At 38.1% G+C, this 19,594-nt stretch overlaps 1 protein-coding gene across 2 annotated transcripts; it reads left to right on the plus strand.

Annotated features, from left to right (window-relative positions):
• The first annotated feature begins 5,523 nt into the window (after positions 1-5,523).
• Positions 5,524-19,495, plus strand: LOC128266546 (ras-interacting protein RIP3). 2 transcript variants are annotated; one of them, XM_053003134.1, is made up of 4 exons: positions 5,524-6,062; positions 16,191-17,393; positions 17,887-18,985; positions 19,094-19,495. In XM_053003134.1, the coding sequence occupies exons 1-4, from the start codon at positions 6,054-6,056 to the stop codon at positions 19,153-19,155; spliced, it is 2,373 nt and encodes a 790-aa protein (XP_052859094.1). In that variant the 5' UTR covers positions 5,524-6,053; the 3' UTR covers positions 19,156-19,495. The 2 variants fall into 2 exon arrangements, with proteins under 2 accessions (XP_052859094.1, XP_052859095.1); XM_053003135.1 differs by having other exon boundaries at positions 17,890-18,985.
• Positions 19,496-19,594: the final 99 nt, after the last annotated feature.

Here is a 19,594-nt window from a genome sequence, read left to right on the forward strand (position 1 = left end):
TGACCTAATATCAGCACTTCTTAAGCCATAACTTTTCTAAAAATTATCCGATTTAAAAAAGGCATAGCTCTATAAGTTTGTGGGCTTAAGCTCTGAAAATCTGCATTTAAATGTTGGTTTGTAAATTTGGGTCGATTTTCTTGAAATTTTAATGATGGTACCCCTTTCCTTATTTTCCGAAAATGGCTGTGCAGAAAAGTGACCTAATATCAGCACTTCTTAAGCCATAAACTTTTCTTACAATTATCCGATTTTGGAAAGGCATAGCTCTATAAGTTTGTGGGCTTAAGCTCTAAAAATCTGCATTTAAATTTTGGCTTGTAAATTTGGGTCGATTTTCTTGAAATTTTAATGATGGAACCCCTTTCCTTTTTTTCCGAAAATGGCTTTGCAGAAAAGTGACCTAATATCAGCACTTCTAAAGCCATAACATTTCTTACAGATATCCGCTTATGAAAAGGCAAATATTGGTTTGCAATTTTGGATCAATTTCTAGACATTTAAATTTTTTTAAAAATGTCTTTGCAGTTATATGACCTGAAATTAGCATTTAAGAATACTTAACATCTATTTCCATTACATAAAAGTGATTCAGAACATATTTGTATGATGATTGAGTATTGATTGAGCAGCCTGACTTATTACCGCCGTAACTCATTTAGCATCAATACTTGTGGGAGTCTGTTGCGACTGCCCCTCAAAAGCGAATCACTCAGAGATGTGTTGAAAATAAGCTGTCACATCTGCGGCTGCTCCATAAGCCTCGTCAACCTTCATTAGTTGGGCCGCAGCGTATGACAAATTACGGATAATCAGCATAACAAAAGATCGGTTAAGCCAAAAAAATGAAAATCCGAAGACAAAGTATTAGACCAGGGCAAAACCCTTTAGTGTTTGTTAATTTGGCCAATCCGTTTTCACACGCCGCACAAGTGGGCGTGCCCATGTGCCCATCCTCCGCCATATGCAAGGTATAAGGTAAGGTATGACCCCAGTCACCACCTACAATTTGTTGGGTCAACAAAATGTTAATCACCCGAATGAGCTTAAGGCAGAAAAAAGACGAACTTTGTTTGGGAATCTGCATTTCTAATATGTGAAGCAAAGTGCGCAAAGTTGACGCAATCGGCGAACGAAAATATTCACAAGATTTATGATTTTCCTAGATGTCTCGAAATCTAAGCCACTTTGTTACATAAAACTCGGGGTTGGGTCGTCTCGAAGCTCTAGGTGTGCAGATCCGACATAATTGATTGATATTGCCCGGCGGTTGTTGTTTATGAGGCGGACGTCATCCCAAAAAACGTATCAAATGTATCTTTTGGCTTTTGGCCTGAAAAATTTAGTGGATCGAATAAATGTTTAAATTTGATTTGCTCGAGGCATAAACAACATGGGAATATACACAAATAAGGAAAGCAAATGATCTCCGAAATCATCTCGTATTATCTCATTTGATGGATTATTTTAATATTGGATGGCTAACTAGTTATAATCATTAAGCCCTAAAAAATGGGTCGTAAATCGAGGCACCATTAATTGGCCACATCTTCATCAGGTTGCAGCGAAAACAAGTTTTGATTGGAGTGATTGAAAGATGAAAACCCATCAGCCAGGCATTGTTTAAAAATAGATATGTTTACCTTGCTTAACATTTGGTTAAAGTAATTAAAACTTACCCTTTTTTACACCGACATTTTTGGATGATTTAAAATTTTTAATTAGTTTCCTTAAAATTGTTTTTTTAAATAGTTAATCACAATACCATTTTACACAAGGCTTAATTTTTCTTCAAAATTGCTTTTATAGTACTTAATTTATTTTATTCTTTTCCACAGAAAACTAATGAGATTTCTCCTTTTCTAAGACCTCAAAAATTTCACTTACTTCATGCATCAATCAAAATCCTTCAATTTCCAGATTTCACTGACATTTAAGTTCCCAAACATATTTCAATCATGGTGAAAAATCACACAAAAAAAAAAAAAACCAGCCTGCCATGGCATTGAACCATGCACAATGGGCCGAAAAAAAAAGTGGGGTTCAAAAGTTCAGCCGGTAGCTGCCCAAAAAAACAAAAAACAATCGCCTTGTGGGCGTGACCACCGATCGCTGGACAATTAAGCAGCTGTCAAATGATTGATTTAGCTTACTTAAAAAGCAATTTCGTCTAATCCGGAACTGACAAGGCCCCCAAAAAAATGAAATGTAACCGAAGATATTTGGGTAAAAAACATTTGGATGCATATGATTATCCGGAGTGCGTTGGCAAATCTTTTCTCGGGTTTCAGCCTGTCACATCCCATGGGGTCTAAAGATTAGAGCTGCTTCTGCCGCGTCCATATTTCACACCTTAAACGACAGTCGACAGTCGTCCGCGATTGCCTCTTTCGACTATTTGCATTTTAAATTATTAGTTCGGCCCTCATTGACACGTTTATTTCTGCTGGCACAAAGGCCTTTGTCTTATGCCCAATCCCAGTCCATGCAAATTATACAAATTTATTTATAAGCAAATTTCTCGATTGTCCGCCGTGTTTGTGCCATTTATTGAACTCGTTGCTCTTTTTGCTATTTATGGTTTCATTTGCCGCCTGCCCATCATAAATGCCTGGCAGCTCCTGGGAATGGAAGTCGAAATAACCCCTCAATCAAGTGTCACAACAAAGCTTAGCCCCAGGCCACACGGTGATCGCTTTGCCCAGATGGATGACTTTATTATGCGACATGGACAACAAAATACCCACAAACGGTAGTGGCCAAAGGGCGTGGCGAAGCAAATCAAGTGGCTAAGGTCATCGATGGGTTGCCAAACGAAGAGGTCAAAATTGTGGTTTTCCTGAGTTATGGCAGCCGAGATCACATCCGATCGAATGCCAGTCCGCAAAACCGCAAAACTTCATTAGGAATCCAGTTCACATACAGATTTGCAGCTACTGGCACTGACTGTTAAACCAAGCAACATGCTTTTTCAATTTGCATGCCACTCAAAAAATAAGTATTATAAATTCAGGCAAATAGCAGAAAACTAATGCCATTTTGTAATCAATTTAAAAAAAAAAAACGTGTGTGTTTTAAGGAGGGAAATTTAGTCAACATGCATGCAATGAAAAGTTTTTGTTTTTTTAAGAATATTATATTAACCAGAAACTAATTAGTCTTGAATAGTTTAAAATGTTTAAATTCTTTTTTTTGTTTTAACTAAAAAATTTGTATATTAAAGTAGTTTTTGTTTTACAAAAATTGATCCTTTATAATATTACAATTAATTGTTGATACCTAAATGTATGAAAATTAATATAATAATGTCATAACCCAATTTGAAGTAATAACAATTATCATTATTATATCCTTGTAGATCAGAAGGAGAAATGTTTGTTGAACTCTTATAAAAGAATGAGGTGTTTTTATTTTATTTTAAAGAAAGTGTTGTGTCTTAACAAAACAAATTTAGCCGTGATCTGACAAAATCACTAAAAGTACCAAAGTAATTATATAAAAAAAAATATATATATATAAATGAATAATAATAATTTTTTGTAGATTACTCAGAATTTTTTTGAATATTACTTCAGTGTATAATGTTAATGCTCTTCAGCCAACTCCCTGGCCGAATGGCCTGCGGATCAGCACGTTCAGCCTGCAGTTGGACAAATGTACAGCAGCCGTTGTCCTGGCCACAATCAAAATTTGTTCAGCATACAGAGCAGCAAACGACTTGGACTCGGAAAAGTCAAATTGCAAAATTGTAAGGCGGGGGAAAACTGCATTGGAACAGTTGGAAAAGGGTGCAAACGGGTTCAAAAGCTCACCAGGCGACGGCGTCGAGGCGTCTCGACATCATTTCAAATATCAAAAGTCACGACGAAGAAAGCTGGTTTGCCATTCGACGTTCAACGTGTTCGATGTTTGGTTTTGGTTTTTAGTTTTTCGGTTTTTTGGTTTTTGGTTTTTGGCTCGCTTTTGTGGCTTTCTGTTGGTCTTTACGAAGCATTTGCCAAATAATCTGCCGCTAAGAGATGTTACACCGACTCTCCTCCCAGTGGCATCTGCAAACTTGTCGGTGGTGGCGGAAAGTGCTTTTCACTGCCTGCCGATTCCCATTTCCCCATTCCCCATTGACTGGGGACAGAGGGCAGATGACAGTGGAGATGGGTCTCCACTCCCCCGCCGACTGGGGATTTCCCGGGCAGGTTTCTACTGCTCACCCAAATGGTGTTATGGCACCTACCAGCCAACATTTGGTAATACCCGAAAAAATGTTATTAAAAGCAATGGTGCATTACTTACTCACTTATTAAAAAAAAAAAACATTTTAAAACAAAAACCAGTCACATAAAAAAGTTTACACTTTTTGGAGAGATATTTCTAAATATAAAAGCAACTGCATTACATTTGTGGTTTTGACATATACATTTTCCATATTAAATGTAGATTAATTATTGAGTCATTGTTTTGACATATAGTTTTTAGTCAAAAATAAGTTTCTTTATAAAAGGAATTGGTAAATTTTATATAAAAATAAGTGTAAGTGACATAGAAATCTTTTTGGATAAAATTTGATTGACTTGTGATATACATATATGATGTAAACACAAATTTTAATCTAGAAATTTAGTTTTATACCCGATTTTTAGACAATTTTTGTAATGAGAGCTGGAAAAAACCTTAGACCTTCATACTATTTTGAAATACGTTTGGTAATTTTATATATTTTTTTTAAAATATACAATTAATACCTTAATTTGAATGAAAAAATCATTTAACACTATGTTCCATAATCTGCGTATATAGTTGATTATAATCAATATTGATGGCCAAGAAACACTTCCAGGTTTAGCCTGTTTGGCATAAAATCCTAACTCATCATCAAAGCTTCGTGGCAAAAATAATTGCAATTGGCAAAGATGAGCGGAACTGTGAAAAGACAGGCGGAAATCAAATATTGAAACATGCGTCTTCAGAAATGAGTTAATTTACATGCTGAATTGGCGCTAACTTGAGAGAAATTGGCGCCGTGAAGTGGCCTAAAAAAAGAGCCACAAGGAAGTGGAAGTGGCAGAGCCAACTTTGATCTGCGGCACGTGTGTGAGTTGGCCCCAACTGGCTTGGCTTGGGGCAAAGTGGCTCATTAAGCTGTGGGCAAGGATTTCGAACGAAAGCGAAACCAGCCATGTTGAGTAATAACGCGAAACTTGGAAAGTGTCTGCCAGCGAGTCAGAGACACGCATAAAGTCCGAATAAAATACGAAAGATAAATAAATGTAAATAAAACAAACTTAATTAAGCCGCAGGCTGCAGTTCCACTAGAATTCCGTTGCGTCATAATGGCCATTAAAGGTGTAGCATAGTAAGCGTTTGCAGTTGGCTGCGAGCCAAGTTCAAACTAGCTTTTCATTTTCATTCATAGCCAACTGGCAACATGCACGCCAGCAACATGTTGCCGCCCGGCAGCAACATCCGCAGCATCTTCAGGCCCATGGTTTTCAATGCTTTTGTCTTCGGCCAGGAAACCTCGAAATGTTCGCGCCTCAGTCTGCAGCGAGCGTTCAGACGGTTTGGTTCAGTTTTCCCTCTGCCAGCGGTTGGCCGCCTCAGCGCTTAATACAAAAATAAAAACCCCTAAAAAAAGAAGCAAAGTCAAATAGCAACCTTTAAGCAGCAAGCAAAACAAAGAATACAAAATCCTAACTAACTCTGAGCCGCGAAAATTATCGGACGGTGTGAACTATTGTCCGCTAATTCGAAAATAACGATTCGAAATTTGGCAATTTAACGAAAATAAAGTGCAACAAGGAACGACCTACAGCCAACGGCATATTGGCATTATACAAATCAAATGAATATAATCCAAATTAAATAAAGGAAACGTTAGCAGCTAATTCGCATTTGATTAGTTTCTGTTTCTGTCTCGATTCGAATATTACGATTTGATTGCGTGCATCGTTTGGGACGAACGAGAGGAAAGAGAGAGTGAGGTGGAGTGTGGTCATCAAACCATCGGATTACAGCGCTATAGATTTGGATATATTGCACTAAAATACACAGTCAAAATGCTTGTGGTGAGTACCTGTATAAGGGGGCAACAACTTTGATTTCTTTAACAAAACCATGGGAATAAATTTGCAAACTATGAAATTTCTTAAATCATCAACCTCGTATTAAGTTTCCCATTTATTTTTTTTTTATTTTTTTCATATGCAAAAATTGTTAAAAAATAATTTTATCTGGAAGTGATCAATCTTTTAGCTTTAAGACTTTTTTTAGCTAAGTTAAAATCAGAAATTAGGGTTTATTTTTCCAAAAATAAAAGTAAGTTTTTCCCGCAGTTATTTTTTTTTTTGTACTTTAATCCTTTATCAAACCCCTTGTATTTTTAATAGTCATTTGTAACAAACGGAGAATTATTATAAACGCTTAAAAGTTTTAATTTCAGTTAGTCTGGTTATTAAATGAAAAATGTATAAATTGACCAAAAAATTCGATTTTTAATTCAACCGCAAAAGTAAATCAGATCAAAGCCAGTAGTAAGCCAGTTAAGCAAAAACAAATAAAATAAATTAATAGATTAATTTAAGGCAAAAACCAATAAGTTTTAGTAAGCTTTAGCTAAATAATTAAATTTAAAATATATAATATTTATAAAGTCTAACTCGTTCATGAAACATTTAAGACGAGTGATAATAAACATTTTTTCCCGAGAAATATCAAGCTGCGTATTTAAATGGTTGATCCAAGAAATCCCCTAGCTCTTGTTTCTTTTCAATTTGAAAGTTTGACACCCGAACCTCAATAGAAATTTCTCCACGTTTGCTAATTAAATTACCTCAATTAGTGAAGACATAAGACCCCGCCCATTTTTGGCACAATGAACACATTGTTGTAGGAGTTACGCGTTACGATCTGACAGCTGCGATCCAATCGCCAATCGATCAGATAGACCAATCATGAATATATGCATGGGTTTTTGTGGTTTTTGGCAAGACCAAATTATTGGAAGTCATTTGCCAAGTCATTTGTGTAATGGGTTTTTAATGCCGTTTAATGAGTCCATTTCGAAGGCAATAAAACAATTTAATTGGCGACATATGAGACGCATTTAATTTGTTTGCCAGCTACCGATCGAGTTGTTTTACGATCGTTAATCACTCAAAGTCCATTTAGTGGCTAAGCCTGATTAGCACCGTTAAAAGTGACAAATAAAGCCGTGACTTTGAGGTCGAAATGCGAATGGATGGCTATTAAAGCACAGGTGCTGGCTGCGCGTTTAACCCAATTGGATTGGCCAACCCAAAACTCAAGGATTTATATGCCTTCTGGCCCGCATGTGAGCCAAGTTAAGGCCCACACCCCAGGCATATCCGATTTCCAGCTTATGCAATCGACAGTTTATGGCCAAATTCAAATGGCCAGTTGTCTGGCGACCTGTTCGTGGCCAGCCAAAGTTGAGAGTTGGCACCCGGTTCCAGTGCCCAGTACCCAGTACCCAGTACCCAGTACCCAATACCCAATCCCAGCCCATCTACCAAGTCATCTGCAAAGTCGTCCCAAAACGCAAGATGTGTGTAGATGTCTGCCGTTGTTGACATGCAATAAAATTTCACTTTTCACCGTTGCATAATTGCTGTTTGACAATGCTTAAAATTGATTATGCTGCGTTTTCCTTTTTTCCTTTTTTTTTATTTCTGTTTTTGCTTGGCTGTTTGCGTTGGCAAAAATAAAAAAAAATCAACAAAAAAAAGTGACGTCTTCCTTGCCGGCCGTTGATTTCTCCAGCCCAAAATTAGCCAACGGATCATAAATCATCCAGAGGCATTCAGTGTCAAGGGATGTGCTTACCGATTTTCCTGGAAAATTAAAAGTATATAGGAAAAAATGTATTTAAGCTATTAAACATATCCATTCAATTAGATACTTTATTATTGTTGTTTTTTTCTGCAATGTAAAATTTACAGACGAAATAAAAAAATAAATACATAAAAATAAAAATTTATCGATAGCTTAAGGCCTTAAGCTAAAAGTGATGTTATGTATTGCGATTTTTTAGAAGAAACTGTAAGTTAACTATGTGTGTTCGTGCTTAAAAGCATTTAGTTACGACTATTCCCAGAATAAAGATATTTGATGTTTCCTCTAAGTTAGTTGGGAAAAGATCAAAAGGTTGTAAAAATTGTAAAGAAAGAACTACAAATAAAAAGTTACATTAACTACTATAAATATGTTTATAAGACAATAAATTAAAAAAAAATTTTTTTTCTTTTAGTACAACAATCAAGAAGTATTACAAAATATTGTTTAATGGTTAACTTTCCAGCAGGCAATAAAATCAAACAAAAAACCAAACTAAAGTCAATTAAATGATTTTACCATTTTTAAATTTTCAAACTGATCTCTGCAAGCCATTTCAGTAAGTTTTTGTTAAATCAAATTACATATAAGTTTGTTTTTTCCTTTGTTAAATCTTAACAAGAAATTCCAAAATACTTACCCAATAGACTTCCAATCCTTTTATTAATTTTTGATCTACAACAATCTTTCCAACACAAAGGCAATTAATTTCTGCCTAATGAAAGCCAGTCAAGGCACGTAGTAAAAAGTACAATTGGATTATTAATCCACCAAGTCATTGGCTATCATCAATCCCAAAAACCATATACCATAAGCACAATTCAAAATATTTTACAGGTAATATCTTTGACTGGAGTTTATTACACGTGAGTTTCTCTCGGCCAATTCAATTAACGATTTTCAAGTGCCCCGGGGTTCCGATTTTCGCAGTCATTGATCAGGGAATGTTATTTGATTTGCTTATCGGAACTGTTGACCCGCCGCCATTGTAGGGTAACAAAAGTAAAAGTGCCTCACACTCACTCACGATCGGCGGTTCATTCACAAGATATCCAATTCATGGATTCAACAAGAAATAAATAACAAGAAATGAAAAAAAACCGCCCGCACACTGAGCAGGCGAACATATATCGTGCGGGGAGATCTGTATCTAAGAGCAGGGTCTGCACGAAATTGTGAAATTGTCAAAATAACAATTTACAACTTACCATATGATGGATGATTGGCAAAGGAATAGTGAAGGTGAGGGGGAAGAGGAGGGAGGGGGAGGAAAAAACCCTCGAATAAATCAAAAGCACCTGAGATTTATAACTATAACTGCTAAGCAAGTGCAATGAATGAGTTTTTTGGTCATGCAATGCTTTTAGGGGGAGTTTAGTGTCGAGTTCGTTGCCTAAGTCTTTGGTTTTGTAAACCCATCGACGCATCTGCCACCGCTGAAAGGTCAACAGCAGCATTTCGAACTGGCAATTGTGGTTGCTTCGGTAGGTATAGGTACCCCTTTCAAATAGTAAGTGGCACACGACGCGCTGCACACACAATGTAAGCGATTTACATAATAATATGTAACTATATATACATATATACAGTAGTGGGGGGGGGGCCAAACAAAGCATTTACCACGTCAACTGGCCACCGATGATCTCTGCTCCGCCAGCATCTTCATCGCCGCTTTGGCTTTGGGTCTTCCTCAACAGCCTTCGTCTGCGGAGCTTCAGATGCCCGGGCATCGATAAAAGTGAAACCGAAATTGCCGAGTACACGGCCCAATGATGCCATTGACATTGCATTTTTGTCTCAACGCGCGCCATTAGATGCAAACAGCCAAACAAAAAGCGACGGAAAATAAATTATAAAAAAAAATGGTAAAAGAAAACACACAGATTTCCCCGGCAGCCCCTCCCTAAAATCCAAACCTCGAACAATGGGCAGACATTACGCGAACCAAAAACAAACACCAACAAACCAAACAGAAATGATTGTAAGATGGAAAAACCTCACAAGTATGACTGTATGTGCCGCGGAAATTTATCGTAATATGCGCACATTGGTAATTTCGTCTTATTTTTATTATGAAATGCTGAATGCTGTGTGGCTAAATAAAAGCCGTGGAAGATGGCAAAAAGCATTGGTCAACGGATTTTCACTCAGCCACTAAAACGCCAGCGAGAGTTTTGGCGTGGCAAAAATATATGGTGGAAACCTGTTGTTTCAGACAGCATAATATTATTGTTATTTGTCTGGCAAATTGAATATGAAGTCCAAACTTGAACTTCAGCTGGTTATCGGTGGTTCATCAATAAACTTGACCTCTGGCCAATCAGGCGAAGATAATATCGTATATTATATCTGCCATATCTATGACTATGGCTTGCACGCAACCAAAAACCCAATTAAATGCACATAAATATGCAAATAACAGTCAGCAAAATGGGCCCTAATCGAAATGTAAACAGCTATGAATTCGTGATTTCTCGGTGATGAAGATCCCCTCGCCTATCACGATATCGCATTATTGGTCAATATTCAGCGATCCAATCAATGCCAATCAAAAGCCTGCTTCCATGTCAAAACAGCATCATAGACTCATATTGCTAATATCTCGCCGAAAACAATGCCACAAAATCTGAGATCAGGGCGCGTCAGCCTCGAAATGCGAGTGTGAAATTATGCAAATGCCCGGGACTTGCTATCTAGTATCGAGCATCGAACTAGAGATTGAGTTAAAGGTGGAAAGGGGCTGCCATTGGGAGAAGACGCTGCCGAAGCCCACACACGCAATTATGGAGGTTTTTTATGGCCCTTTGGACAACGCAGCTTGGTAGCCACAAAGGCAGTTAAAAGCCCATAAAATACTGTAACAAATTTATTGAGCAACCGAAAACCATAGGGGATCGTCATTGATAAAGGTTAAAAAGTGGTGGCAAAGTCATCGATTTGTGCATGCTCTTACATTTTAGGAATCTGTGTAACAGCTGGAAGAATTGGTTTTATTTAAACAACAATTTGTATAATGTTTTAAAACCAAAGTTAGTTGAATATGAATTTAAACTTAAATTTAAATTTTGAAATTGAAACAAACAAATTTAGTAAACATTAAACAAGATGCACAATATAAGTTACAGAATTCTATTATATTTTATATTGATGATAGTAGAAAAGTAAACTAAAAGTATCTAATATAAAAATAAAACTAAATACTTTAATTTATATTTACTTTGGTTGATTACAAAATCTAAATATAACTTTCTTATCTTGCATATAATCTGTAAATATACAAAAATATAAAAGTCACCACGAAACAAAAACCTCTAGATGCTTTTTAAAATCGAAGTATACTTTCCTAAAGAGAATTTACCATGTGCAAGATAATAGCAAATCTTTTATGAATGGCATAACATAAAGCAACAAAAATCGATTTCAGTGACAACTATATTTGGCTATTGATGTATTTAAAGCAAAGAAGATTTCTGTAGCATCATGATAATCCCTATTGTTTTAAATATCAACCAAAATTTGCTTATGAATACAGTCCAATTTGTAAATCATAATAAAAGGCCTTTTAGACCAACGTTGGATAAAGATGCATATACAAAAAGATCAATATACCAATAATGAATATACCCTTCAGACCATCAATCGTTTATTTTAGGCGTGAACTTGGCAGACCCATAAACCTTTTAATATAAAATATTTGTATTAAATTTGTTTGCTTTTTACGACTTTTGCTATGGATTACAACATAATTTTTACAACATTTAATGTTTATGGTGGCCCACATAAAGCATAAACACCAATTTGCACTGGCTCGCCAATTGGCAAGGGGATGGGTATGGGGATTGGTATGAGGATTGGGATTGGTGTTGGGATTGCGTTATGTGGCAAGGCGAACTGTTACATCCAGAGCCAGATAAACAACTTTCGGCCGGGTCTCGAAATTCGGTGTTTATCATCTTGCCAGCTGCTTAATAATGCGTGGCTTGTATGGATGTGGATGTGGATGTACCACACTGCAGGCTTGAGCAATGCTAAATGCAAAATGCGAAAATTCAAAATCCAAAATGCATCTGCAGAATGCGAAATATTCGTGGTGCAGCGGCGCTCAGCTGGCGTGAAATTAATCACAATGAAAAGAGGGGAAAACCCCGCCCAACTGACAGCTCGAATTACTGGCATACGCGAATATGATGTACCATTTTTTTTTTCTGTTTTTACCTGTATTGTTGGTCAGTGGAACTGGGTTACCCAGTCCGCAAGTCGAAAGTGAAGTTTCGGTTTTGGTCAGTTTTTTTTTTTTGGCTTATGCAATTGCCGCTTCTTTATTGCCCGCGGAGATATGTATTTGCTTACCTCAAGAGAGGGGGTGGGGGGTAGAAAAACAATAAAGAAAACACTATCAACCCACACACTGGAGATAAATAAATTATATAGACAGCTCTGGGCCATTATCCATTGAGGTATTGCTAATTTATTGGCGTTGTCCGATTGTTGTTAAATCACTTTTACACTTTGCCGCATGTTTGTGGTCGAAAAGCTGTGGCTTCGGGCATTTTGCGGAACCCAGCGGCCAACAAAAATAATTACGGATAATTAAAGGAATTTTATTGAGCTGCCTTATGGCGTTTTACGCGCTTGTTCACTTTGTACATTTACCCATGTGAATATATTCATCCAATTAAAACGGAAATTTTGCGGCGCCTTTTGACTGCGATTTTGGTTGGGAACTAGCGCGAATTTTAAATAGAGAAATTTTTGAAATTGCTGCAAGGCTTATTAACCTTTAGCCATTAACAATTTAAATTTATAAGCCATTGAAAACTATTTGGTGAAAGACATATTTAAATTTAGCATTTTATATTTCCTGGAGCCAAGTTGATAAAAATAGATTTGTTAAAGCTTTTGATCAGTCATCATAATTAATTTTTAAGGCATTTAATAAGATGCCTCTTTTACAAAATGATTTTAAAATTTCTGAAAATTCCAATACCTGATTTTTATAATAGTTTCATAATTAAAATAAAAACTTGTATAATCTTTAATTTAAATTTCTAAAATATTTAAAAAATGTGCACTTTTTGTACCACAGCATAATAAAGTTATCTACTTTAATGCCGCAAATATTTACAATTAATCGCTTCCGCAACAAGCAGCGTGGATTTTCGTGTTTTGAAGTGCCAAACATAGCAGGGAAATGGCCCGAAATGAAATAAATGGAAATGCCCACATGCAATTGAGCCCCTGCCTTTTAATATGGCTGCAGAGATTCCCAACTGACCATTACAATTTATGATGATTGCTATTTCTTTTCGCCGAGCCAGTGGATCCCCCTCGCCCCTCTGTATTGTAATATTACCTTCAGCTATGAAAACCATCCAAAGCCGGTAAACCTGATTAGCTTAGCGCCAACTTGACGCGACTGACGGACTGTCCGACTATTTGGCTGGCTGACTTCAGGCCCACGATGGTTTCCATAGTGAAATTGACGCAAATGAGCAAAGCAAATGGTTGGCCAGAAAGCGAAAAGGCAGGCGGAAAGTCAATAGCAAATGGCAAACTAGTTGTGTGGAAAAACGACTGCCAGCTGGAAATTGTTTCCCATCAAAAGGGGCTTCCTCCTGGCTCATAATGCTTTGCCCTTTAGCAGAACTTGAACCCTGGCCTTGGTTTTTGTTTTGGGCGGCATCCGCCTGCAAGGTAAATTGTGAAAAATAGTGGTTATTTTCACCAGATTATTCAATGTAAAAAACACTTGAGTCATGTTCGATTTTATAGCAATGGACTTCAAAGGAGACGCCTTCGAAGGCGGAAAAGTAGAAAGTTTGGGGTTCAAAAACTCCAGTCAAAGGTGTTGGGCAGAGTCGTAAGTTTTAATCAATGGGGAAGATTGATGACCGATAGGGGGTTCATCAGATCAATGGCCTTCATCATTTTGGCATTTGTTCCAGTCCACACAGAAAAATCAATAGTAATTTGTAACTCCGAATTTGAAGCTTAGCACGTGATATTTGGTTTTGCATAGCACATACATTAATATTGTAAATAAAACTTTAGCAAGTGTGTTTTTTTGTGACAAAAACTTTAAGAATAATCGTCAAAAGCTAAAATGTCAATACATCGTTGAATTGGTCGTAAATTTTCAAATCGAATGGCATTCACAGCTTAAAATATTTGATTTTTTTAAATTTTGTTGTACCCTATAAGAAATGCTTCAATTGACAAATCTGTAAAAGATATATTTTTCATATTTATCTGGTATTTTGATACACAATAATAAATATTAATAACGATATAATCAGTTATATGATTGGTTTGGTTTGGTTTGGTTTAAATTCACCACCAAATCTTTTCCAGATTTCTAGCCTAAAATGATTTCCTTTTATTAACTTTTTTTTACATTTGAGTATTTAAGAAAAGACATAAAATTATGTTATGTTATATAAAAGTTGTATACACTTTTTCGCTGTGCAAAGTAAAGATTTATGCAAGATCAGCATTGCAAATCGCTGGAATCCTTGCTGCGAATCAAATGGGCTTTTCATTTCATCTGCTGCTGCTGATGCTGATTAAATAATTTCGACTGGGCCACGATTGTTCGAATTTGGCCAGAAACGCGGAGTAATGCCAAGTGCCAAGTGGCAACAACGTGACTGTGACTGCCTCACAGAAATCCTGGGCACCCAAGACGAAACCTTAAGTCCAAATCCGAATCCCAGACCAAAAACTAAGAAACAAAACCAAATCAAAAGCGAGAAACTCACGTAGTTGCGGCGACAGGTGGTCAGATGGTTTTCCTCTGATCGTTGATGCAACAATTAGCCTAACTAAGCACTTGGCCGCAGCCAAACGAGCTTTGCAAAGTTGCTGGCCAATTTGCAAACGGTCTTGCCAAACCACATGCAAAATAAAAAACAAAAAAAATGAAAACAAAAAACACCAGGAATCAATCGTCAAGCTGTTGAAAATGGGAAATTGTGAAAACGCAGCCACAGATTCCCCCCCAAAAAGAAAAAGGCAAGAAAACTGCATGCCATGAGTGGGCAGTCTGACCAGCAAAAAACTATGTATAATGCGTTATGATTTTCTGTCTGTCCAAATGCCGGAAAGATTACCACTTCGCGATTAGCTGACTTTTGGTTGGAAAAACGAAAAGCGAAGGGGTCACAAGCTGCACACAGTGCTTGCATTTTCCACCAGCCTGCAAAAGTTTCCCGCGATTGGGCTTGGCTTCTAATATTGCAAAGAAAATGCAATCGAAATTCCAATGAGTTCAGTTCATTACTTTTTCACTTAAATCAGGAAGTTTGTTATGCAGGAAAAAGAAAAATATTTTACATCTAAATTTTAATTTATATCTAAAGTGCGAATTGCCAAAAATTAAAAACATTCCAGAAATAGCAATATTATTATGACTTACAATTTATGAAAATTAGGTCACATTTAAAAATATGTATATTCATAATAATAGCCATAAATATTGGTGTGCTTTAATTCGCTAACCAGATTTAAATAGGCCAATTTTTAGATTCGATGAGGTGTAATTTCATGCATCTTATAAAGTTGCCTAGTGCTAGTCATTTTATAGTTTGATTTGTATCTTATAAAAAGCTTTCCAAAGCAAAAACTGCAGAGATACTTTGCAATTTAAAAACTATTCTTACTGAGAGACTGTCTCAAACAATAATATATTTATATCACAATAATTTTAAAAGCTTTAATAAACTTACATAAAACATAAAACAACTGCTTAAGCTTAACTCTTTTGGCAAATACCACTTAAGCCAATGCCATGAGCGAAATAGCTATATTATTATTTCACAATTAATAAAATATGTATACGAAATAATAGTCGTAAATATTTGTATGCTTTAAACCACTAGCCAGATGTAACTAGGCCAATTTTTAGATATGAAGAGGTGTAATTTTCATGCATTTTATAAAGATGCCTATTTATAGTCATTTTATAGTTTATGGTTTTAAGAAAAAAAATTTTATAGAAACTTTGCAATTTCTAAACTACTCTTAGATATAAAAAAATTTATTGTAGAATTCAGACATTTGTACTGCCAGTCGCTTATAAAATAAAATTGCTTAAGCCTAACCATTTTGGCAAATACACCTTAACCAAACGCCAGGCCATGTGAAATGGTTAAGGTGTCACAGACAAGTGCCCAAGGTGTCTCCAACTAGCCGAGCATTTATGGCCATTAAATCAAATGAGGCCTGAAACTAAGACCTCCATTAAGAGCAGCCCCTTCGAACTTATTAAGTTATTAAATTTAAGCGTAACCATTAATGTTTCCTCTTTCTTTGTTTTTCTTTTTTACATTTTTTTATTTAAACAGAGACATTGGAATGGTTTGCCTTGGGCTTTGCTGGCGATTCTGCTGCTGGCTGCTCTGAAGCTCCATGTGGCCAATGCGGAAGCCAGTGAAGGAGAGCAGAAGGAGGAGGAGGTGGATGCTGCCAGCACGGAGAGCAACGAGATCATACCAAGGGAGGCCATCCAGAAACTGGATTACTCTGTGAGACAGGCCCTACTGCGGGCAATTGATAAACTGGAACAGGAGGAGGCGGCGGCCACGGAAAGTGGGGAGGAGAGTGAGAGTTCCAGCAGCAGTGGCTCCCGTTCCCTGCTGCAAACTGAGACCTCTACCTTACCCTCACATCGCGAAAAGGATGAGATACTGGAGGAGAGCACAAGGGGCAACGAACCGGAGCCCGTGGTGCCCACTGTTCAGTTTTACACGGCCACCTTTGACGAGAAGAATGCCCAGGAGCAGCTGCTCTCCTCCTTCATCGATCGTTCTAAGTTGTGGAAGAAGACCACGGTCAGGAAACAGAATACGCCCGCCATTTCCCTGCCCCTGGAACCCACGACCTTGGAGGTAGAAGCTCCGGAGAATCGCCAACTAACCCGCAGTGTGGACTCCTCCAGTTCCGGATCCGTGAGCAGCAATGAGATCTCCCACGACAGCGGCAGCCATGAGATCAAATTCGAGATCAGCAATGTGAGAAAGACCACCGCCGTGCCAACCACATCCTCGACCACGATCCCAACCACAACAACCACGCCCAGACCCCGCACCACCAGGCGTCGCACTACCACGACTACGACGACCACCACAACCACAACACCACGACCCACCCACAACGAGGATGGGGAGAACATCGAGCTGGTGGACAAGCAGGACATTCGCATCCAGGAGGCACCACTGGTCACCGCTTTCACGGTGGATCTCGACGAGCGGGGCACGGCCCAGAAGTTCCGCCCATTGCTGGCGGGCAGCCAGCGCACCACCCATTTCGGGGCACCACAGCAACAGCAACAGCAACAGCAGCAGCTGCAGCTGCCACACATCGGACCCACCATCACCAAGCTGAATGTGTTGGAGTCGGAGCCGCCGGCCACACCGCTGCCCACTCAGTTTCCACCCACCAGCAGCAGCACAACCACCACCCAAATCAGCACGAGCACCACTGCTGGCGGCGGTGGTTTCTCCACCACGCCCGCTTTCCTGGCCAGCTCCACCAGCAATTATGTGAAGGTATTATAGGGAAACTTATAAAACTGTTTTAAAAGCTTACTGACTTTCAAATACCTTTCTTTAACCAATTTGTGGGTTAAAAATATATGTTATATATATTTTATGGACTAACCCTGTCTTAATCCATATAGGAAAATATAAAATTGCCTTTTTCAATTCTCAATAGTAAACATTTTAAATATAATCAATTTCTTAAATTATTTTCCTTTTTTTTTAGTTAGATAAAACGGGAATATAAGTATCAATAAATATTTTAAATAAATTTATAAAATGAAATAAAAATTCATTTGCAACAAGCAAAACAAGATATTTGTATACAAATATATTAACAGAGCTTATAAAAAGAAAGAAAAACGTTTTTTAAACGTTTTTAACGTTTTAAAACTAAATTTAAGTTATGAAAGATGTTTTATAATTTAGAAATTTTAATTTTTAGTGACACACAAATCACTCCGTAAAAATATAACTAACTAAAATGAAACAATAATTTCAGCAGGAGCCGCTGAACAATCTGGCAGAGCCGCCAAGCGTAAATAACTACCTGATTGAGCGTCAGCGGGCACTGGAGCAACAGATCTACCAGCTGAAGGTTCAGGCACAACAGCAACAGGCTCTAATCCTGCGTCAACTGAAGCTCCTGGAGGAGCAGACCCAGAGTCGTTTCCAGGGCACACCGATTGCCCAACCCAGCACACTGCAGCCACAGCAGCAACTTCAGCAACAGCAGCAACATCAGCAACATCAGCAACACCTCCAGCAGCAACAGCAACAACAGCAGCAGCAGCAGCCGCAAGTCAAGCAGCAACTTGGTTCGCTGGAGGCCATTCAATCCGGTCTGCAACCGCCCTCTTTGGGAGGTTACTCCATAAGACCTTCGGTGGAATTTATACCCAGCACACACACCAAGACTGTTATTTATCCCACATATCCAATTGAGCAGCAATTGCCGCTGCGCGATTCCGTTGCGGGTCATAAATTCGCCCTGCACAATGGCAACATCAACGCGAACAACTATCAGCCGAAGCCGCCAGCGAATGCAGTGCAGCAGATTTTCCAAAATTTGCAGCAATCGCTGCAGAAATCGAACGAAAACCCCCAGGTCCAGCCCTCCAATCAGTTCAATTTTGCACCGGCCGAGGTGTCGCAACTTCAGGCCTTGCCCCATAACAATTACAAGCCGTTTCAGCAGCAACATCAGCAACAGCAACAACAGTTGCTGGTGCCAAACTACGTCAGCAATGCGGTTTTCCAGCAGCAACAAAGGGCTCGGCAATTTCGCCAGGAGTCGGGAGTGGGCAATTTCGGACTGAATACAAATGTGGAAATACAGCCGAGCAACTCCTTTGCCACCACAATTGTTAGCCAGCAACCTGACCTAAATGCCAATCCACATCTGGAGAATCAGAACTTTTACAGGCAGCATTTGACGCCTCAGTTGAGCAACCAATTGCAGCAAAACGCCCAGCAATATCTGCAGCAGCAACAGCAGCAGCAACAGCAACAGCAGCAACAGCAACAGCAACAGCAGCAACAGCAACAGCAGCAACAACAGTTGCAGCAACAACCAAAAGCCAGCGGCGATATTAGTCCAGGTAATGCACACTATAAGAGTAGACCGAGTGGCCAAAATGGCAATCATCTTAGTCAATTTAGCAGTTTAAGAAATCTTGATGAATTGAAAGTAATCAGTAAAGTTTTAGCTCTCAACCATGGGATACCGCAGTTCGCCTCACAAAACCTGCACTTCAACGGGGCCTTTTGAGCACTTGCACCACAAAAAACCACCACCAAACCAGCACCACCATCCCGCACCAACAAACACCCACTGTTTCCGTTTCCGGTCCTGCTCCTGAGTCCTTTTTACCCCGAAATCACAAATCTACCAACCTACCAGTTGACTTAAGTTTTTGCGTAAAACATCTTTGTAAATATACATTTTATTTTAAAACTTAAGCATCGATCTAAGCGAAAAAATATAAAAAAAAAGAGCAGGATTGTCCAGCGGAGAACGAAGGATGAATTTATGGTTAGGCAATTGGCAGAGCATTGTGTTGAAATGTAACAATTATTTATTTTTTATGTGAATAAAGTTTATTTTAAAGTACAACTAAATTTAATGTTTGGGTGTTTTAATTAAAATAAAGATCTAAATATTTTAAAAGTACTTCTTACAAGCAAATACCACAAATGAAACGAATGAG

The sequence above is a fragment of the Drosophila gunungcola genome, chromosome 3R (genome assembly GCF_025200985.1).
Source record: "Drosophila gunungcola strain Sukarami chromosome 3R, Dgunungcola_SK_2, whole genome shotgun sequence".
In the NCBI taxonomy this organism is placed as follows: domain Eukaryota; kingdom Metazoa; phylum Arthropoda; class Insecta; order Diptera; family Drosophilidae; genus Drosophila; species Drosophila gunungcola.

What these genes read in the sequence shown, in the direction of transcription:
- LOC128266546 (XM_053003134.1), top strand. An exon ending in CCACCAGCAATTATGTGAAG is followed by an intron (nt 17,394 to 17,886) that starts GTATTATAGGGA and finishes CAATAATTTCAG; the next exon opens with CAGGAGCCGCTGAACAATCT. An exon ending in CAGCGGCGATATTAGTCCAG is followed by an intron (nt 18,986 to 19,093) that starts GTAATGCACACT and finishes GTAAAGTTTTAG; the next exon opens with CTCTCAACCATGGGATACCG.